The sequence below is a fragment of the Sparus aurata genome, chromosome 6 (assembly GCF_900880675.1).
Source record: "Sparus aurata chromosome 6, fSpaAur1.1, whole genome shotgun sequence".
NCBI lineage: Eukaryota > Metazoa > Chordata > Actinopteri > Spariformes > Sparidae > Sparus > Sparus aurata.
The window spans coordinates 25,642,732-25,665,243 of record NC_044192.1 but is presented as its reverse complement, the minus strand read 5'-3'; the positions used below and the strand labels follow the sequence as shown (position 1 = coordinate 25,665,243).

General features: G+C 42.8%; 2 protein-coding genes across 8 annotated transcripts in view; both read right to left on the bottom strand.

Moving 5' to 3' along the window:
* Positions 1–239: 239 nt before the first annotated feature.
* On the bottom strand, positions 240–8,181 carry tgif2 (TGFB-induced factor homeobox 2). The gene is made up of 3 exons (XM_030421474.1): positions 7,842–8,181; positions 5,546–5,787; positions 240–4,194 (listed from the first exon to the last, which is right to left on the bottom strand). Exons 1-3 carry the CDS (start codon positions 7,858–7,860, stop codon positions 2,638–2,640), a joined length of 1,818 nt encoding a protein of 605 aa, XP_030277334.1. The 5' UTR covers positions 7,861–8,181; the 3' UTR covers positions 240–2,637.
* Positions 8,182–12,523: 4,342 nt separating this feature from the next.
* Positions 12,524–22,512, bottom strand: part of dlgap4b (discs, large (Drosophila) homolog-associated protein 4b) — a 110,695-nt gene continuing 100,706 nt past the window's right edge. For 6 of the 7 annotated variants that reach the window (XM_030420196.1, XM_030420195.1, XM_030420198.1 and 3 more), the window contains 6 exons: positions 21,415–21,854; positions 20,770–20,858; positions 19,264–19,751; positions 17,906–17,997; positions 15,132–15,302; positions 12,524–14,198 (listed from right to left, as the gene is read on the bottom strand). In XM_030420196.1, the coding sequence (XP_030276056.1) occupies positions 13,956–14,198; positions 15,132–15,302; positions 17,906–17,997; positions 19,264–19,751; positions 20,770–20,858; positions 21,415–21,854 (1,523 nt within the window). In that variant the 3' untranslated portion in view covers positions 12,524–13,955. Of the gene's footprint in view, positions 14,199–15,094; positions 15,303–17,905; positions 17,998–19,263; positions 19,752–20,769; positions 20,859–21,414; positions 21,855–22,512 lie in introns of all 7 variants that reach the window. The other variant, XM_030420201.1, reaches the window with a different exon arrangement.

The window sequence follows — 22,512 nt, the reverse complement described above, 5'->3', positions numbered from 1 at the left end:
CAGCAATGGCTCTGTTCTGTTACAGTGTCCCAGTCAGCCATGACAGACAGTGAGACAGCATGAACAAAACCAGAAAATGACTAACTAGTTAGAATGTCTTCCATAAAAAAAAAGGACCTCTTGTCAGTGGTTTACTGATGAAATGTTTAACATTATGATGCAATTTGGTTATCCGCATAAATTAGTTAAACTAAACGTTTGCTAGTTAGAAGGTAACAAAAGACTGAGAAGAAACAGCATTTATGAAAAAACTGAACTTTTATTTCTTTGAAATGCTTATACAAAACACACATTTAAAGTTTAAGGCATATATTGCACAGACTATTGAGAAGTTTTTATATAAAAAAGGGACATCATCCCTCAGTCGTAGGTTTAAGGCACAGCAGCCAGTCATACTGCCAACAGTCAGTCATGATTCACAACATGAACTTGAAGAACATTTTTGAATGTATTTGGCTGGAAAGAAACTACAGTTTGAGATTAAGTTCATGCCAATACAAACAAACCGAAAAAAACATGACTTTGAAAATATTTACATGCATCGTCACATTGTCTGATCTGATTGGAGCGCATCTAAAAAAACAAAACAAAAAAACAAAACAAAAAAAAACACCCTTACTATATATATATATATATAAAATAAAAAAAAAAAAACATGCCTGCCTAAACTTAAACCAGCCATTTCCAGTATCATAACCGATAGGGTGTTGTCACAGTGGCATGATGTAGTATGAACAATAAAAATATTACTTTAATACTTAGTATTCTACATATGACCCAAGCCTGACATGACCTGTGTAAATTGAGGTATAAATGCACATCAGTCTAGTGAGTACCTGTAACAGAAAAAACTGACATCACAGAGGCAGTGAGGATGGACGTACGAAACAAAAAGAACTGGAAATACAAGAGGAGAGCTGGAGCCACCACATCTGCCGTGAACAAGAAGAATTTTTCAGGGCGTGATGGGTTAGTGCTCAGCAGTACTCTGACCCAACATCACATTTCTCTGTCTGCTCTCCGTGCATGCTGAATGTAACCGTCTGAACGAAGCACAGCTCAATGACAAGAGTAAACATGACAGCACTGAAGATTCACTGTTGTATTATTCACAGAGGAACTTTTCTGCATGTTGCTACGGTTTATGGATATCCAGGTGGCATTCAGCCTTCTATTGTGGTTTGTGCTAAGACAGTTTCATGGAAACTACAGCTGTATGAATGATTAGAAACTCTATAAGAACCATTTCTAAACAAGGAAAAGCTCTGATGAGGAAAGACTTGATTTTTTATGCTTGTGTAACGTCCTGGGAAAAAACAAAACAAAAAAACCTTCCAGCAGATTTTAAGCTACTTCGGTACATGTGCTACATTTGCTTTGCTGAGACACTATACGCATCAAATCATCTTTCCACTAGTAAGACATCAAGGTTTGAAATACACTGACCAAATACTAAGGCCCCAAATAGATGAGGGAAACCTGAATAATTGATATATTTCCCCCAAATAAGAGGATCCAAAATTTAAAGTGTTTGCACCACAAAATGATAAAAGGCGCCATGCCTCACAGCAAGTGTAACATTTCAGCTCAGGAGCTGTGAGAGCTTGACGTCGTCACAGAGCTGCTCACCTCTCTACTGAAATTGATTTCTGTAACAGATCCAGTGTGACCTTCTCCCCTTCGTCCTGTATCCAGAGCCCTCCCCCTCAACAACAATCCCTGACAGCTGCACACAACTGATCGCATAAAGTCATAGACAGAACAGCGAGGAAATACAGCCCGTTTTTAGAGACTGGACCCGGCAAGCACACAAAGAAACATGTGGTGTTTGAGAGCATGTGTTGAGTGGTTGAGATGACAATTCACGAGGGCCGATGAATCCCCTCAGCTATAAAAAGACAGGAAGAGGGGGAGCCGGAGGTGGGGGTTGATGGAGACAGACACATCGAGGCGAGTCATTGAGTCAGGCTCGCAGCAGTACAATCAGTTTCCCTTCCACTCATCTCCAAGGAAAAAAAGGGGGAAATGTAATCAGGCTATATTTTGCCAAAAGAAATTCTCTGAATTGCACATCTACAGAGATGCTGTTGCTGTACGTAGAAAAAAGAAAAAGAACTTATATCCTCCTTTTTGTCCAGGGGAGGGGAATGGATGATAGGCAACCTAGCCAATGATATCAATGTCTTTTGTACATTCAATAAAGTCCAGTACTGCTACTGAAGAGGCTAACTGCTGGTGCTGATAATTACACCGAATGAAATTTTATACAATTAAGGGATGTTCTTCTCTTCATCTTAAGTCGTCATGTGGAAAGAGATTTTAAAAATGTCATGGAAAGCTTTGTACATTACACCGACTCGGCACTGAGGAATGTTCATTTTCCAGGTATGACATCAAGAGTGTTCTTACCAGCAGGTGCCGCCATCAAGAAACAATAAAAAGTTGCTTGAAACAACATGTCATGTTCGCTACGGCCCAGTTCATTCGTCTTATTTCATTCCCTGTGTTCGGCAGGCACAGGTGTTAATGACTGGTGATGAAGATACATTCTCCTATTTACAGTGTTGTCCAGCCAAAGGGAATGTTTGGCCCCTCTTCTCCACAGATATATATATTAAAAACAGGTGTTTTCAGCTCCTAGTTGACAGCCTCGCTCACTGTGTGCAGGCTGTGCTGTGGGCCCCACACTGTGCTGATGGGGGTCTTAACCACTTGAAGAGCACTGGGTTGCCTGTTATCGGCATGCACCATGCTCCAAACGCTCGGCACCACAGCTGAACTCCTTTGTGTGCTGCTGCTGCTGCTGCTACTACTACTGCTGGTCGTGGTGTTGCTGGTGGTGGAGGGCTGAAGAGGAGATGGAAGAGAGAGGTGGGAAGTCAGGCTCAGAAGAGGTTTGATCGTTGGCGTGGAGGTGGATGTTGGAGGAATTGGAGCTTGTGCAGAGGAAAAGACCGGGGTGTGAACAGGCGCTGGAGAAGATGATACTGCGGTTGAAATAGGTGATGGACATGTGACTGGGATTAAAGGGGATTTGTGGAATGGCAGGTAAAGCGGGAGCCCTCTGGTGGGTGTAAAAGAGGTGAGTGCCAGAGAAGGAGCAGCTGGAACAAGCGCTACACTCTTGGATGATGCCTGGCTGGGAGCAGTGACAGAGGTGGGACTAGCTGATGGCACTGATGCACTCTCAGGACATGCAGTGGGCTGTGGAGCTGGAACTGAGCTTGAGGTTGGAGCTGCTGATGGCGCTGTGGTGACTGCTGGAGCAGCAGCTGGTTTCTGAGTATTCGGCATTCCTAAAACTGAGGCAGACACTGGCACTGAGGTTGGCAGATGAGCTGGGAGCAGCTGTGGCTGGTGCGGACTGGAAGCTCTGGTGTTCTCCTTCTCCAAGGGGCTCCAGATGATTTTATTCATTGGGGGAGGAGACAGCCTCGGGGCTGAGACCAGGACCGAAGCCGGGACTGGTACGGAGGCTGCGAAGGTAAGAGGCACTGGAGTCTTTACTGACGTTACAGCTGGCACTGGAACAGCCATTGCCTTCTCCATCAAGCTCTGCACCCTGGAAGGATCCATGACTTGTTGGCTGTCCTCTGGAGGTGGTGTTGGCCCCATGTCACTACTGTGTTCGCTGCACTGCGCCTCCACTACTGCAGTCTTTACAGCCTCTGTAGGTCTGCTCTGGCTGTCCTGGAGCCTCTTCAGGTTCTCCTGCTCAGCTGCCCTCTGCAGAGCTGCATCAACCAGCAGCCTCAGGTCACTGAAATCTTGAGTGGGGAACAGCTCTGGGGGAGTGGGAGGAGGTGTGTTGAAGAGGCCATTGGTGGGGCTAGCTGCCATTGTGTTGGTGAGACAAGCACTCTGTTCCTCCGCTTCCCTCAGAAGACTTTGTGTATCAAGCTTCATCAGCGCCTGGACCGATTCCTCCTTACCGGGGTAGCCGGCTCCTGTCAGAATAGCTGCTGCTGTGTTCCCAAGAAGACTGAGGTCCAGTGTGGGGGCAGAGCGGATGACAGACGGTCGCTGCTGGGATGAGTTGCTTTCTGGAGAGCTGGCTCCACCTCCATTAGAAGAGTGGCCTTCATTTTTACCGCCAACCTTGCGGGAGATGGTAAACTTGGTGGGATCTTTGCCATCCTTGCGAAGCAGGTCAGGGAGGAGGCGGCGACGCGCATTGATAAACCAGTTACAGATCTGGGAAAAGAGTGAGAATGGTTGTCAGAAAAAAGGATGCTTTTCTTAAAAAATAGATAGTAAGAAAATACCCTTTTATATCCATCAGACTCAGACAAATGTTTGTCAAAAGACAGCTTCAGGCACTCTCAATTAGCCAGATTCTTAACTCAAACCCTTCACCACATTCATGAGCTTAAAAATGATCTGAGGCCTGTGAACTTAATAACCACCTTCACATTTCCCTTCATCTACATCTGCACATCAGGCCTTCCTTACCCCCTCTAGTGGTGCAGCCTCCCACACTAGGGAGAGAGAGAGTGAACAAGACGGAGATGAGAGCCCTCAGACAGCTGGCAATAATGAAGGTCTGAGCTCAAATATGCTGAGCCACAGAGAAGCCAGCCAAAGGCATTCCAGTGAACTGACTACATAACAAGAAACTCTGCTGCCGCCTCATGCGGATCTGTAACGCCTGCTCTAATTCCGCCTGTCTGTTTGTGCGTGCCTGTGTGTTGAGAGGTAAAGAGGAAACGTCTACTACTTGAGCACTGAAGTGAAAAGGGAAGGCTGGGAAAGTGTCACTCTCAGCAGCACAAAGTGGGAATACCATCTGATTATTGTTTTGCTTTCACTTTTCCTGCTGGTGATGAGTGTTTATGAAAATATGTATCACTTTTTCATCATCGTTCATCTATCACAAAATTTAAGAATGAAAGCACAGGACAAGGACTCATGAAAAGGTATTATGATCACTGAGTACATTTAGACTGATACTGGTCATGGTCAACCTTTGGAAATACAAGAAGAAGAAGAATTGATTGATATGTTCCTGACTGCTTAAGGGCAACTATGTTTGGCATCATAGCAACCGTATTTCAATTAAAAGCACTGCTTCTTTACAAACAAGTTATTTATTGACATAACTCAAGTAAATAACTTAACTTAAAACTTAAATAAAAATTTGAGAGTTATGTATAAAAACCAACAAACAAATTAGAGCTGCATTAATCAATCAATAATTTGCCAACCATTTGGATAATTGCTTGGTTCGAGTGTGCCCGGGTTCTCAAATGTGAACATTTTCTGGTTAACTGACCTCTTTGTGACAGTAAAACGGATATATTTCAGACAGACATCTTAGGATGTAATTTGGGGCTTTAGGAGACACTCAATGACATTTTTCACTATTTTCTGACAAATGAAAGGATGGCGATGACAATCAAAAATATTTTAAACAAAACTAAATGTCCAGAATAGGAAAAAAAAACACACCACCAGAATGCAGAAACATGGTGTACCACAAGTGTCGATTCCTCTTCTGAACGCTTCTAGAGAGACCAAAACAAATACATAAAAATGTGTCCCTTACCTGCAGCACAGAGAGGTTGGTCTGCCCCGACAGACTGAGTTTCTCCTGCTCCGATGGGTAGGCGTTGAAGCGGTGCTCGTACAGCCAGCTCCGCAGAATCTGCACCGCCTCCTTGGGCAGGTTGCCGCGGCGACGGCGCTTCCCAAAGAGCCCTCTTCCTGACAGGTCGAGCGGGGAGCCGTCATCGCTGTCCGACACCGCCGAGGAGTGCTCCTGCTCCGGGCGATGCTCATCTTCCAGAGCTGAGGGATTTTTTTTTTGGGGGGGGGGGAAGAGAGAGCTGTCAGTTATTTTTTCCCGTCATTTCACTAACATGTTCATATCAAATCTAGTCATTTAGTTTTCACTGTTGTTTTTCGTGCATCTTTACTTTGCTATACAAGATGTGTGAGGAAGGGAGGAAGCAACTGTTGATCTTATGTGAATCACCATACACCAAATTTCGCTTCTGTAGAAAGGGTGTTGGTCTGATCCACAGACAAAATGAGACCTTTTTAAATCCATTTGCAACTTTTAGGAGCCCTGTGAGCAGAGACTAGTCACAAAATAAAAAAAGAAATGGTTTGCACTGGTTTAGCACTTAGCAGTGAACAAGTGTACAAACCCTGTTGTTACTTTTAACCTCCTATTTTTAAAAGTGCGGCTCACAAAGCTTCAGTGTGCAGAGCACGTTCAAACGCATGCTGTGTGGTTTGAACTTTGTTGTGGGCTTTTTTGTCAGTCTCCGGTTGGCCACTGGAGAGAATCTCCCCTCAAAATGGAACATGCCTGATCCCAGGGGTGGGCCACAGAATGCAGTAAATGTCTTTCTCTGGGGCTGGGTGAAACCTGACCCCCGGGGCAGCGCCTGTCTTCACAAAGAAGATTGTGTGCATATCAACATCACAGTAGCTATTGGCCCAGGAACCTATTGACCATGCAAAGAAGGCCGTTTTCACCTCGTGCCACTTCGGCTCAGGACTGCTGGAGTAGTTGACAAAATCTTTTGAATTCTGCATTCCTCGACAATGAGGGAAGTCCTAAAACCAGGTTAGAAAAGTGGGGGAAAAGACTAAATGCAAATGCAAAGTACATTTCCCTCCAATTTGTGTAAATGAGCCCCAATTCCACTCGCATCTAAAGTAGTCTGTTACAGTCAGCCGGCTGTGCTGTTCATTATTGACCATCAATTTGTGGTGGAATGACGTCATGATATGATGTCAAGATTTTTTTTTTGTCCCAAATAATGACTCAAACTGAGGAATTGCACTAAAATGGTTTTAGTTTATTTTCTGGTGTAATGCTGATCAGTAGCACTAAACATCATCCTGTTCCCCGTGTGATTGTTCTAAAAACAATCCCAATTGTAAATCACAGTATTGATTTCAATCAGTTAGAGTAACATTTCTATCACTTCGAGTTAAATTCTGTTTAATTAATTAGGTCTAGAATTCTGTCTCTCATTAGTTTGACAGACATGTCAAGTTATCCTCGCCTCTGAGGGAAATGATGAGGCCCATAACAAAGCTGTGTTGCCTCTACCCTGAACAATACATCACTGAATAAACTTTTAAAAGATGTGTCATAAAACATCACTCAGTCGATGTGGGATTGATTTAGGCATTTTGGCATCTCAGACAGGTGTTAGCTTAGCTAGTACAGCGTGTCACACTAAATTTAAACCAACTTTTTGTTTACAAAATGTCTCTTATAGCTGCAAACAAGTGGCTGAACCTGTGCCCTGCGAAGAGATTCTCGTATTTGTGTGTATTCTTTAACAATAAAAAAAGGTGTAAATGGTCTACAGGGTGAAGTTTTTTGAGGCTCGACAGTGAAGTTAAACTTCACAACAAACTCACAACGAAGCTCAGAATTTGAATGTGACCGTTAGAAAACAGTTGAGCTCACATCAGACATCAAACTGCGACCAGCTCGCTTTTTATCAAACCGATAACGTCACAAATCACAGCGAAATGAAACACAGCGGAGGTAAAACACCCGGATAGTACAAAATGTGACGTTAAAACAAGGCAAACACAAGAGCTGCTCGGTAAATTAGCCATCTGGAGCGCACAAAGGAGACAGGCAGGAAAGCACACAGCCTCCCGCATGTCACTCCGCCAGATGGACACCATGCCTGCTGCCTCCAGAGATAACTAGCTGGCTAGCTGTCCCTCCAAATTTAAACACAAACACACGCTGCATTTGCTCGCAACAAAAAGCTCGCATACCAGGCAAAACCAACAGCGAAGACGCGGCGGGCAGACACTTTGTGGCTTATAAACGTGCCTGGTAACTGGTAGAAAACGCGACTCACCTCGTTTGAATGCTTTCATTCTTTGTTGATGGCTCGCCTGAAAACACGCAGCTGTCCAAGTTGCTCGCTGTACAAAGCGTGCCCCGGGAGCCGAGCGATGGTTGACACAACGGCACTTTCTTCCAAGAAGCTGAAGGTGTTGCGCTTTTGTCGCCGATTTAAATACCTCGTTTTTAGGGGTTCTGTCGCGCCACACGGTAAGCTTTCGCCGGACGGTCCTCTTCCATCGCACTCGTCGCTTTCCGCCAGGATAAATGTTTTCTGTTTTGTGTCGCTTGTTCCTTTTTACCTGCACGCTGCAGCGCCAGCTCTTTGCCAATCTTGACAGTCGCAGCTGAAATGATCCCGCCTCATCAACGCTCGTCGGCCAATCACGGGGCTTCATTACGCCTCCTGGCTGGTCGTCGGCCAATCGGAGCGCTCCACTGGAGAGCAGACAGGCTCAGTGACTGACGGGAGAACCATTTCATTCAAAATATATCGCCGTCATTGAAACAATGTTTTTTTGTCGACACGGTTGAAACCACACGGTCACACCAACACCAGACAGTGTAAATATAGCAACGCACTCATCTATTGTGACCATCTTGGTCCTTTCTTTTTTCTTTCTTTTTTTTTTTAATTCCTGTGTGCGGGAGACAGTTTCACAGTGTGGGAAGGCTTTACGTAACGTTGAGCAAAATGTTCTTGTTACATAAATCATACGCGTCGAAATCGTCGACTGGTGACCCCATTTGATAAGTTCATAATTAAACTGAACCGAGTTATGTCGGCTCACACTGTCTGCAACAAGTCCTGCTGTCATATCTCGACAGTAGTCTGTTTGACGCCAGGCTCGCGGGTGAAAGGGCTGCTGCAGATGTTCTGGGATGATTTGATTTCCCATGCAGGCCGACTGAGCGGGAGGAGTGCAACAGAGAGCCAAGAGAGAACAAATCTGTATGATGGTTTACATTTACAACAAGGAGCACTATGTAGTTTTGGGGAAGACATTTAAAAAAAAAAATAAAAAAAATCTTAATTGAAAGATCTGCGTTGACTCATTTTTTGTTTATGCCTAGATAAATTCAATCTTTGTTGGGTTTTTTGTCATTTTTTTTTTACTGAATAAACAAACTGCTCTTAAAAGACAACAGTATTTCATACTGTTGTTTTTTATGCCACTTTTCTGGCTTCAAACAGAGGGGGGCCTTATTTTCCTCTGAGAACAGCTTGCACGTTCAGTTATGGATGAGATAAATCACAGTTTCTAATATTACCTCATTATTCTTGTTAATATTAAAAATTCTCTGTTTAAATTATTTCTCCAAAAACTACATAGTGATCAGGCACTATGTAGTTTTGGAGCATTAGCTGAATGCAACGGATTAAAACAGATTCAAAGTAACAAATCAAATCAAGACAATAAAAAAAAAAAATAGATGACCAGTATTAAAAAAAACAGTCAGTGAGGGAAATGACATCCAGAAGCTGAATCAACTCGTCATTAACAGTTATCAGGTAGTGAAACAGTAAGCAAAATACAGCCATGATGATCTTTTTGAGAAAGTATCGTGTGCATTTTATTGAATGTTACGTCTCTCCATTATACATCTGAACAACTCTGAAATAGTATAAATAGATCTACAGCATTGTAAAAGATGAGAATTTCAGTCGGGGTTTTCGTACTTATTTACAGAAGACGACTTTAAGAAGCACAGAAGGGGGAGAAATGCAACATCGTTAGTTTCATCTTAATATCAAATAACCCTTTTATACTCAGTATTGCACATGTACTTTAAATGTTACCAGAGTATAGTGACAAGAATCTAGGTAAATCACACCCACTCACTCACAACTTTGCCTTTTTATACTAAACCCCCCACGAACCCTGACACACACACAGCCTAAAGAGTATTATGCTGAACAGATCCTAGGTTTTAAAATGTGCTTGCCTCATAGAATATTGGTTTTATTGTTTATTTTTACAGACACTTTTTGCTATATCATATCTCTTGTGATAAGAGCAGAGGTTCTGCCCCTCACCTCTTTCCCAGTTTTATGCCCAACTCAGTGGAACAAAGCAGAAATGCTAATGAGCCTTTTTTTTTTTTTCATTTGCAAGCAGGCCTTTGGACTACTGTATGGGAGTGGATTCACTGGTGTTATCCCAGCTGAGGTATACTCTCCTCTTGGGATAAATCTGTCTCTTTGTCCGTCTCTTGCAGCTTCTATACTTATCTTTTTCTCAGCCCTGGAGTGCAGGGGAAAAAAAAGTTGCAAATGTGTTAAATAATCTTACAGGGGTGTTAACTTTTAATAATGTGTAATATAGAAGAAACAGAAAAATGAAAGGAGCACTGGTCTCTCTGAAGATATGGCACAATTTTGACCATTGTCTCATTAAGGGATAAGGATACATAAGGATGTAGCCTTACATTTTAACTCTTGTTACTTTTGTATTTATGGATGACAACTTCACTGTTGTGTTCCATAGTTCAAGGGGGCCTAAAGAGTTCACCTGAATTCAAGTGTTGGAAAAACACTTCTCAAAATAGAGCTTTACCACAACAGGCCGCAGCTTAAGCAGATGTTAATAGGCCAAATCCTTCAAACGTACATGGGGACCGTTATCACCTTTACATCAATGGCTTTACAGCAACAAAACCCCCCACGGTGCAGCTGTTTGGATCATGGATGACTCTACCCAGGAAATAGACATAGGTGTGTCCCAATGATATCTGTGTGTATTGGAGAGAAGCCTTGTTTATATGCATTACATGAACACTGACATCTCTTGCTATTTTGCACATCCAAGTTTTGTTTTTGCGGGCTGGAAGAGAATTGCCTTTTCAGTTTTTGATGGTCGAGTGATAGAACAACTTTCCCCCCTTTTTTTCCCTCAGTGGATTTGAGATGCCATATTGTGTCTGATGTGTGTTCAAGTCAGGCACAGAGCTACGGTTTTGTGTGAGGACAGCTGACAGCAGGCAAAATAAATTTAGAAATTACACGTTATGAAGTTTTTTTTAAAAATACACCCGCAGCGGTTGCATATACATGTAGTTGTTGCAGTGTACTGCCTTACAAGCTAGCCGTTTACATATACAGCAATCCTCCTCTTAAAGGTGCACTATGTAGTTTTGGGGAAGACATTTTTATTTCAAGAGGAACATCTTCAGTGACTGATTTTTGTTATGCCTAAACAAACAAACTCTTTGTTATCATGACTGAATTAACTGAATAAACAAACTGAGCTGAAAGGACAACACAGTTTCATATCGTTTTACTTTGTTTATAAGTGGCGGACCCCGCCTCCTTTCTGGCTTCAAACAGTGTTCCGGGGACCTTATTTTCCTCTGAGGACAGCTTGTTTGTTCAAAAAACAAATACTGCTGAGTTTGTATTATTACCTCATTATTACTGTAAATATTGAAATTCGGAGTTTGTTCTTCTCCAAAACTACATTGTGCCCAGTTAAGCATAATTAATTCTTAAGACTGATTATGCAATACCCATGACATGGAGATCAAATAACAATCTGTCTGACATTTGTAGAACACTGCACCCATATTGACACCAAACTAGCCTGTTGCGGGAAAACAACTTGACAGACACACAACTATTCCTGGCAGTCAGAAATCAAATCAGTCTAACGACTGAGTTCAAGCCACACAAAAGGCCTTCAGGTGCTAACAGTCCCCAGCCCCGTCAAATGGGGCTGGGGGGTGGTGGTGGCATTGACAGCAACCAGGGAACAGGCTATTGACACCCCAGGGCCATTTTCCTTGCTGAGAGTCATCCACAACAGGCAAACAAAAGCAAGCCATCAAGAGAAAGCTCTCGCCAAGATAGAGAAAGAATGGCGGTCATCAGGCTTTTCCAATTCAAAGCCCCAGGCGGCATTTTTGGGTCACAGTGGGTGAGAGAGAGGCACTGCAGCAGCCAGAGCAGTGGAGGGGCGCTGCGACCATTTAACATAACTAATTAGGAAGGGGAAGTTAGTCTTTGTCTGCTTACCACTTGGAAGAAGCCAAATGTGAGTGGAAGACAGGCAAACAACTGCGGTTGATTTAAGGCATGTCAAGGTTGACTTTACGGTCGTAAATGATGTACTGTACTTCCAGAGTGAAATCCTAAATGAATGACTCACAAACCAAGAGGCTTCATCTCAGACCTGTTTTGGGCTCAAATGAGACAGAGGAGTCCGTCTGTAAATATGTGTAATCCATACAATGTGTCCTCTTAATGCAAAACAGGGCAGGGCCGTATGTGGCCTAATAGTGTAAATGCCTTTCCACTGTATGGATACGGTGTACTACCATGTTCTGCGTCTCGGATTGGAAATCAACCACTATTGCCCTCTACAGGTCAGAAATCAAACTTTTCAAAATGAGAGTTTCCAGGCTGCGGAGAGGCTCTAGAATGCTGCAAAGCAATGACTCAGAATAATCGCAGTGATGGGCCGTTCTACTTAAGCTTCCAGGCATGTGCATATCAACATGTTGAACCTGTAATACAAACAGTTCGGTGGCTACAGTCCATCTATTTTCACAGTAAGCACAGTTACTGGTGAGCTCCCTGCTGCTGACATTTACATACATGAGATGAATCTGAAACAGTGAATTCATCTTTGGCTTATGCAGTCTTCCATGAAAACAAAAAGAAAGCAGCATTTAATAAGAGATGAAAAACACAATGACTAATGTATGTAATGCTTTTAATTAAATATCGTTTTTCTTAATAAAAAAAAGTGCAGGTACTTTGGATGATGTTCAATGAGGGGAAAAATTAGTGGTAACAAAGATTGATTTTGCTCAGTGATGGGAGGCGAAATAAATCAAAATGCTGTCGGAAATCAAAGTATAAAAACAACAGCAACACGCACAAGACACAGGCCTTGATGTGCGCTCCCACAAACTATAACACAGTATCATCCTGGATACTCAGCCTGCTGCATCACTTCGATAAAAGCCCTAGATTTATTTGAGATTTACAAGTTGAATGCTAAGTGTGGTTAATAAAAGCACTTAAAGAAGCATTAAACAGACAGATGGAACACAAATCCTGATTGGAATATTCAGTAACAGCACAAACATGTAAAACAAAGTTAATGGGACGGAGAGAAGCAAGAGAGACTAACAAGGGGTCGAAGACTTCTTCCCTACAAAGAAAATCTTAATTAATATTGTGGCCACTGACATTCTGAATGAAACGGAGATCCTCATGCTCGGTCATCGTTAATATCGGGATGTGCTTTCATTCAAAACCATTAAGAAACTCGTCTTTACAGATTCTCACCAGTGTTAATCTTTGACACAAGAACATCTTTAAGGACACACGCACACAAGTTAATTGCTAGGAACTATATAAATACCCCTTCAAATATGATTCTCAGATTCATCATACCAAAAATATTCAGATTAGCAGATCTAAACATATTTTTCTACAAAACAAAGGGATGAATAACATAAACAAATAAATACAAGGAAGACATACATAGGTGTGAGTTTGCAGTGTGTTTGTGAGTGCAGTGGATGTAGTGTGCACAGTGTGTGTGTGTGATGGCCACAAGGCGGTGTTGTGCAAAGCTACAAGATGGCCAATGATCTGGGAAGAGAGGAGGACGATGGGAGACAGAAGAGCATTAATGTTTGCCTTCTGCCCACTTAATAGATCTTATAGCCAAGATAGAGGAACGTTTAAAACAGTCTTCATATAGATTCTTTAGGATATAATCGTCGTAATAACAATACCTTCATTAACAATTTTATGATATCAAGAGTAGTAACAAGAAATTATACAGTTCATCAGCTGAGGTTTTCAATGGCAGCCTCAAACGAGGAGTCTCCTGCTTCATCGTCCGTCGAGTCCATAAAAGTTCAATTTCTCATTTTCCGTCTTGTTAAATTAGTGTGTGATGCCACCAGGACCAGCCTAAAACTGTAAGAGTGTGTCAAAAATAGCCAAATCAACCCCCACCCCAATCTTTAAGACCTTAATCTCTCCTCCCCCTACCTCCATCCTTGTTTACTCAGTTAGCTCATTTGCATTGGAAGAGTTTTACACTCCTTCTCCAGCGACAGTTATCTGTCCTTTGATCCGACCACATATCCTTCCCTGTCACTGTCCCTCTCAGAGACGAGTCTGGGCCTCGGGGACATAGATTTCGATGCTGTCTGCGCTCTCTGTGGCTGAGTTCTGTCGAAATGACGCAGCCTTTTTAGCAGCTAGCAGACGCTTGCGAGCCTCTTGTCTCTGCTTTTCTGCCGAAGCCGAAGAGGAGGTGGACGACGAGTCGGCACTCTTCTCTCGGCCCAGCAACGGTCGTCCCTTACCGGGCTTCTTTGACGCTGGAGGGGTTGCCTTCTCCTCGTCCTGCAGCGTTGGAAGTGATGAAAAATGACAGAGAGAGGAGGAAAGAGGGAAAGAGCAGTGTGCCAAAGGAAGAGAAAAGGACAGATACAAGACTGTGAGAGAATGTAATGAGGAAACTGTCTTCAGGAGGCTGTGTTTGTATAGGCAGGTTTAGCAGACAGGACTTTGACAAAGACATGTTAATGCTGATGGTTTCGTTTCAAACAGCTTGAAGTAACATTTAGTGGTTTTTAGGTGATAAACAGACAGACAGAAGACAGACAAACAGAGGACAGACAGACAGAAGACAGGTAAAAACAGACAAACATTGACAAAAACAGTCATTTATATGACAATTTTCAAAGACATGAAATGGCAACATGAATTGTTGGATCAAACTTAAAACACGAAAAAGAGGACCACAGGACACACAGTAATTGCATTTTCATTGCAAAGCAACATCAAGCAAGAGCACCTCACATACAGCCGTTAAAGGTTCGATAAACACACACATACACAAAAAAAGACACACAACAGACCAGAGAGGGAGCTGGTAAGACACACAAATGCAAGCAAAGACATTTAAACAGAGAGGGAACAAAAGCAAGACTGCATTCGGTCACATGAGCCAGTGCATCTTCGCCGTGCTCCACTTCAACACGCACATCCGTAAGTGACACATGCATGCTCAAACCAGGGCTTCACATTTATAAACACACCACTGACAGCCCTGTTTGAGATCAAGTTTTCCATGCATGCCTAAAGGGCTCTCTCTGGCCCTTTTGTATTGGACAGGGAGGCCCTGTTAGATACCATCCCACGTGGGGACGGAGGGAAGTCAAAAGGGGAGATAAAAAAGAGTGGGAGAATGGTGGTGGTGGTGGGAGGAGAGAGGCCGGTTTCGGCGGCTTTCCTACCCCAGCCAGGGCACTGGGCAGCAGGGGTGGGAAGTACCTTCCGCTCAGGGGGCGACTGGGCAGCCGCAGACGGAACGGGCTGCCAGTCATTGGACTTGAGGTGGTAGAGCTCATCGAACTTGAGGCTGATATCCTCGATGGAGAGCTGCAGCAGGTCCCAGAAACCAGCCAGGTCCTGGGGTGTGGGCCGCGGGTTGGCATTCACATTCTGAACAAAAGAGGAAGAAGGGGATGAAAATGAAAGATAATGAGGAAAGAGGACACAATTAACGCTGTAGTGTAGACATTTAATGCTCAACACAGGAACTTAGGCTTCTCACTTATCAGCCTTTCAAGAGGGTTCAACCTTAAACAAATTTAAAAAATAAAACGAAGACTTGAGGCTACTTTACTTTAAATCCATTCATGGTCTTCAGCTGCAGATATAGATCATGGTACATGATTAAAAAAATATTTCAAAAGAAACCACTCAATTATTATTATTTTTAATTTTATTTGAGAGGAGTCTGCTTCTATGAACCAGGCTGTATTTCTAAACATACTTAAGCCTAAAGGGGTCCATGATGTGAGAATGAGAGCAGTGGGTGGGGTATCTGTGTGTCAGCTTTTGTTGGTCCCAAGCACAACCCATCTCAGTTTTAGATCCTCCTGGTTTGAAAAAAAAAGTTATTATCTTCAAATCCATTCTGCTAGTAGAGACTTGAAGAGGTTGGCCACTTTCAGGCTCCCTGCACTACAGCCCCCGGCTGCTTAGCTGTTATGGCTTGTATTGGCTGTATGTATAGTTCAAATGAGCTCTGCTTTCATCATATTGTAAATAAACTGTGTCAAAATATCACACTAAAATTTCCCTTTGTAATTACTCGATGTAGGTGTGATTAGAGTGATGGTGGTTCTGGTGTGATGTTACTGACTGTTTTTGGAATCGTTCTTATAGTTGACATTAGCAAAATGAGGGCAATGAGTGACGAGAGATGGGGAATTACATGCAACACAAACCTGGGAAGTTGCGGTTCACAGTCTTGACTTGATGGGACAGCCATCCCGACAAAAGCTATTCACTGGCCTATCACAGTAGCCTATTACTGTGCTATACCTCTGTACTGGATCACTTAAATGCTTTGCTTGTCGTCCAGTGCTGCTCTTTCCATATTCATCACTAGAGGGAGCCATGTTGCAGCTCAATTCTTTTCCCCAGCTGAAATCCAGGATGATTACAACAGAGCTTTATCCTTTTAGTAACTTAAAAATACAGAAAGTAATTTAGTTATAAATGCTTCAATATAACCAAGTGAACTGAAACTACAAGTTGAGCCACTGTAACACAAGGAACATAAATCTGACGATGTGAAGAAGAAATGTGATCATCTAGCCCAAATTTGCATTAATCTTAAAAGTACCAACAGGCTTAACCCCTCGCTTGTCTCCAAACAACTGCCTCTGTGTTTAGTATATGTGCAAAGCCTGCACAGACTGTCAAACAGATGTAAAGTAAATCCTGCTTTGACTTCTTTTCCTGTCCTAGCCACTGTTTGTAACGCTTCATGCAGACTGGCTTCTGTTTGTGCAGGCTTCCTTACACTCAAGCAGCTGCATTCACTGCTGGGATGTCTCCACATTTTGGGTAAAACAAATGTGCTATTTTGCTATAATGTTTATGGGCTTGTCAAGTTCAGCAAATAGTGATTATTGCTTATAATTATGTTCCTAACAGAGTCAATATGTAATGTGGAGAAAATCCGGAGAGCTACCCACTATGCATTGTGTACACTATCAATGATGAAGAGGTTTATTTATTGCAGAAGCAGTGAGAAGTGGGAAATTACTAAATCACTTATTCACAGCGAATCCTCTTGTGGTGTGTTTCATGCTACCTGACCTGAGCCTCATGGTCATCTTGCTTTTGGCTCATTCGATTACCTTCAAATATATCATATTCAGAAAGGCTCTGTTTTCACAATGAAGGCGTCTTAAGACCATTACAGCAGTGTATAAAAATGAATTGTACATGTCCATGTTGCAGAGCAGGTGTGTTACGTTAAATGCTTTACCTACACTGTTATGGATTTCTTTACCAGCCAGGTTAATCGAGCTAATATCTGTGAAATTGAGCTTCATATCAACCAATAGGCACAAACAGATGGTTCACTAATTTGAGATAATGTTATAGTGTCATGCACTGGTAGTTGGTTACAATTTGTATAAAGCCATTTCCAGTAAAATACGTCATCCAAGAAGAATGGCTTATTGGCTTATTCTAAGCTCCTTGTATTTCATGCTACAGTGCATTATTCTTTGTAGGCACAAACTGCTGTGTATCATGGCTGTTCCCAGATTAGTTGGTTTTCTTTTTTTGTGAAAGCTTTCAAGTGCCTCAGGCAGGCAAGGGTAAATTGCAGAAGACCAAAACAAATCAGACATTATATTTGAGTTATTTTGGAGGAGCTGTTGACATCAGTGTGCTCTTTTAAAGACTTATCTTTATCTAAAGGCTTTCCTATAAAAAAGGTATTTACAGTTTAGGTTTAATTTTTACTTTGAGTCACACTGTACTTTATTCTTCTCATTGCATTCAAGTCTTGCATGGCTCTATTTGAATTGCTTTTTACTTTTTCATCTTTGGTGTTTTTATGGTTTCAATCATCTGCTGTTATAGGTGTGTATTTTATTGTTGTGTGTTTGTGTTTGTTGTGAACCATAAACATTATTATGTCTAAAAACACCAGAGTTTGGAACACTGGATGCAAGTCTCAATGTCATGCCTGTGCAGACCTGTAGAGTGGAAAAATTACAGAAAGGCTTTATACGCACCAAGTTTTGTTCACACAGTCCCCGGAACTGCTGGAACTTCTGGGATATTAGGAGCTGGGCACTTCCTACTGCACTACGAACCTTCCCCAGCACTAAAGAGGGAACACAAATCAAAAATTGTTTCTCTCAGCAGCATACTGTTATAAAAGTTTGAATGCCAGATCTATTCTTTTCAGCTATAGTTAGGAAACACGGCATACACATGGTGAGCTGCCCGTAGCAAACAGGTATAGCAACAGCCAAAATTACTCCAAGGGCTCCCTGACCTACATACATAAATCTGGGCTGATGCAAAACAAAACTAACTGCATGTGTCTGATCATTTAGGTGTGCCTTAAAATGCATAGCACAAGTAACCCCACAGGGAGGCATGAAGAGGATTAAAGTGTATTGGACAATGTTATCCCCTCTAAAAGGCATCTAAGCGTATATATATACACACTGCAGCCTTCTGTTGGACAGTGGTCAGTATGCCAGTGTGGCGCTGTGGAAAAACTAGGACAAATCAGCCTGACAAAATTGGGACTCCTATCTGATCACTGGATTGCAGAGTTATGGCAATGTGATTATAGTGTGATGAGACCCAGCTTTGGAATACAGATTTGCATCAGATTTAATGCCGACTAGTTTGCTGTAAAAAGGCCATACAGAGACAAACACATACACACAGAACATATGGCCTCAACCCACTACAGAGCCTTGTTCATACATTGATCCAGCGCTTCCGATAGGAACTGAGCATCCAAAGCCTTGCTTCCATTTGTTTGTTTGTGCGTTCAGTGTGTATTTGTGTGTGTGCTCACTGCTGATGTTTAACTACTAATCTAATCTGGAGGTTTAATCAGTTCCAGAGTAGATTTGTGTAATTCTGGGGATTACAGGCCGGCTCGTGTGTGGTAACCCCAGGTATTACCGCCTCATCCCCTCCATGCTGTGTACGTCTGAGTGATTGTAGGGCCTGAGGCAGAGGCCTATAACAGAGCTCTGTTATGAGGTTCTGCCTCAGACAGCAACAGACCTCTGGAAGAGGCTCAAGCTGCAGGGTTCATTCAAAGGGACGGCACTTTTTTACTTCAGCAACACTTGGCTACTTTGTTCTGCTATTTCTGGGCCTAACATTCTAAAATGTAATCAAATATTATCAGCGAAATAGAAACGGAGAATGTCATTCCCATTTTTGGAAATCTCTAGCAGCTTATGAAAGGTGTTTTAATAATTTTGAAAGTCATTATTGTACTTTGGTAAGGAAAGGGAAAGGCCTAGAAGATCTTTTTGAAAACTTTTTACACAGTCTTGTTCACCGTCTCACAATACAACCGTTGCCAGGTTTTTGGAACTACCCTGTTCCAAAGCCTTACCCTCTTCTGAAAGCTGGTTGTCTTTGGTCTCCTGCTCCATCTGCTGGCACCAGCCTTCCATGCGTCCCGTCTCGGCCTGCAGCAGTTTGAGAAACCAGTGGCCATCTCTCCGACACAGCGTTCCCCCTCCTCCGCTCTGGGGGGCGCTGCTGTTACTGATGTTTCCACTCTCCAGCCAAGGGTCAGGAGGTGGTAGGGATGAGGGGTCCAGTGCTGGGTCCAGACTTTCAGAGAAGGAGGAGGAGCTACTTCGTGTAGTGGAGCGGTTGAGGATCTGCCTGGGTGGTGGGGGTGAAGAGACGTCACCAGTAGTTTCTCCATTGTCTAAAGAGTCCTGTCCGGGAGGGGAACTTGTGGATTGGCTGGCGCTATTGACCATGACTTTCTTCTCTGAGTGTTTGACATTATTAACATGGGAGATGATGGGGATGTCCTGTGTGTCTGAATCTGTTTCTTGTTTTGAGGCCATGCTACTGGAGCGACTGAGCCTGAAACAAACAAGGTGAGACTCATCGTTACAGGAGGGCTTTTTTGTAGAGCAAGAATTCTCATTTTTGTAAACTTCGTTTTCTTTTACCACTTTTTATGTGCACAGCAGTGGACAAAGAAAACACTAAATTATTCAACAGTTATGTCTCCATTACTGGAACAAACACACAATGCTTGGTTTCAACACTGAGTCACTTTTCTGGTCAATATAGATATGAACAAACAGGACTGATTAGAGACTAGGCTTTGTATATACAATAATAGAGCACTCAGACCGCCATCAACCGACCTCTTATCACTGGGAGTCCAGCTTCTTGTTTTCATACGGTAAATGGAAGAGCAGGCTGAACATAAATGTTGTTTCACTAAACATTATTTCCATTTCCTGATATCACACAGGAAATGCTTACAAGTAGCGATTCAGTAAGCTAACAAAATATTAGGAGTGCTTAATTGAAGAATCTTAACAGATATCAGAGGAGAACAGGAAGAGCAAAAGAATGGGAAAGCACAAGGGAAGCCATATTTCGGTAATTGCTGAACCAAAACAAACACAGCTGAGGGATTGTCACAAAGCACAAACGTGTGTACAACACGGAAGGACAACGTACAAATAAACAGAGGAGCTATTGTTCAGCTGGCTATGTCGATAAAATATCAGTCAGGACTCAGAACAGATGCTACATACAAACACCAAATGCAGCATGCAAAAGTAAGAAAATATATGAGGAAGGCATGAGTCGTCCAAGAACTTCCTGGCATTCAAAACATCATTAGCGGAGAATGCAAACTACACCTAGAAATGGGTCTCAAATATACAGTGAGCAACAAGTGTAAATAATAAATGCTCATGCCAAGAATACTATACAACATTCAAAGATAGTTTTCAGACAAAAAACTGACATTCACATTACTTTACATCTACATATCTCCTGTAAAGGAAAGAATAGTCAGAGCAGTGTGTGTGTCTATAATATAAATTCCTCACGTTGTTACAAGGACAGGAAGAGGACTTACTGCCACCCGTCCTCCACCTGTACTCCGATTGACTGAAATTTGGAAGGTAGTGGGGTCTCCTCTCGTGCAACTTCCTGAATACAGTCAACCTTAGGAAAAATAAACAGTGAAATAAAAAAGCATTATCAGTGACCAAACATTAAAAAATGTGAACTTTAACTCATCCTCAATCATCCTACAATTATGTATTTCAAAGATCCTTGATCACACATTTTAATTTAGCAAGTGACAAACCAAATCATTGGAATAAAAATGGAAAAACAACAATAAGATCTGTACAATGTGCTCAGTTTTCAGTAAACCCAATTAATTGACTTAGACAGGCTCTGGAAAATGGAGAAAAGGGCTGTTATTTGAGCACGTACAGGACAGAAAGTTATGGCTGAGGGGGAACACAACTATCTCTAATGATAGAGGGATGTTCAACCAAATGAGTGCTTGGAAGCACATTTCTGAGCTTAAAGTGACACATTCAGACTTATTGCCATGTACCACAGACAACTACTGGTAAAAATGCTTTCTCCCCATTGAATTCAAGCAAACCAGCAGAACAAGTTGCACTTCAGAAAACACCATGAGTAGGCCTCGATCTCAACTCATAGTAACAGCAAAGATTCAGCTGTACCAGCCCTGTTTGTCAACTACCTGTATTCCAATGGAGGACAGTTTCCGTCTGGGTACCGGTGCCACGAGGGGCTCCTCTGCCACTAGATTCCCTTTAATTATTCCCAATTTCAGGGATTCGTGCTGGACGGCTGAGTCACTTGTCTCAGTGGAAGCATTGGAGGTTGTGGGGGCAATGGGATCTCTTGGGGTGGCGATGGGTGTGGGGATGATGTGCGGAGGGCGGGGAATACCCCGGGCCAGGCTGTTGGCGCGGGTACTGTCGAGGCTGTCAGAGGAGTTGCTGTGAGCGTGGCTTGACTGGCTGTTGACCTCTGACCTCCGGTCCTGCTGGTCCAGGTAGTTGTCCTGGGCTGACTCTGTGCTGCTTTGTACTGTCACAGAGATGTAGGGCTTGGAGGTTGTACGGGGCGGCACCGGCGGAGGAGCAGCTCTCTTACAGGTGGTTATGCATGTAGAGACTGACAGAGAAAAAGAGGGGAGGGGGGGAAATGAGAGGAAAGGACACGAGAAAGAGATAAATAAAGGATTACATATGACAAAGGGAAATATAGCAAATCCTTGAGGAGTGAATGAATCAATTACAGAAAATATAAAGCAGTACTTAAAACAGCTTGAAGCATCACTCTAAGAATTGACTAGCGAGCTATATCAGCATGTCCAGGGCAGAACGCTTCTTACTGTACATGAATACACAGGGACATCGTTGCATAAAAGCTGGGACACCAGCCGAATCAGTAAAGCAGAAAATCAAATCAGACCAACATACCATTCCACACAGGTGACTAAATGAAACCACACAGACACACCACACTTCAAAGCCTCGATCACGAGACAGGCGATGACACCATGAAAGCAATTTGCTGACCATCTGATTCTTATACCAAATTTGGTTGAGAAGCTGATGGACGACATTAATCTAGACCACCACGCCCCAATGCCAGATGAAATATGTCCTCAAACTGTGATGGAGATAATAGAGTGGTACACAGAAACAGAAACCACTCAGACACATTTGAGAGGAGGAACATTAGACTGTATGGTATGACCTTTGCAAGTCTTGTAGTCTCATGGTAGCATATACACAGGGTTAACAATCTAATGCTAAGCTCCTTACAG

What these genes read in the sequence shown, in the direction of transcription:
- tgif2 (XM_030421474.1), bottom strand. An exon ending in CCAACCTCTCTGTGCTGCAG is followed by an intron (nt 4,195 to 5,545) that starts GTAAGGGACACA and finishes CTCTTTTCCCAG; the next exon opens with ATCTGTAACTGGTTTATCAA.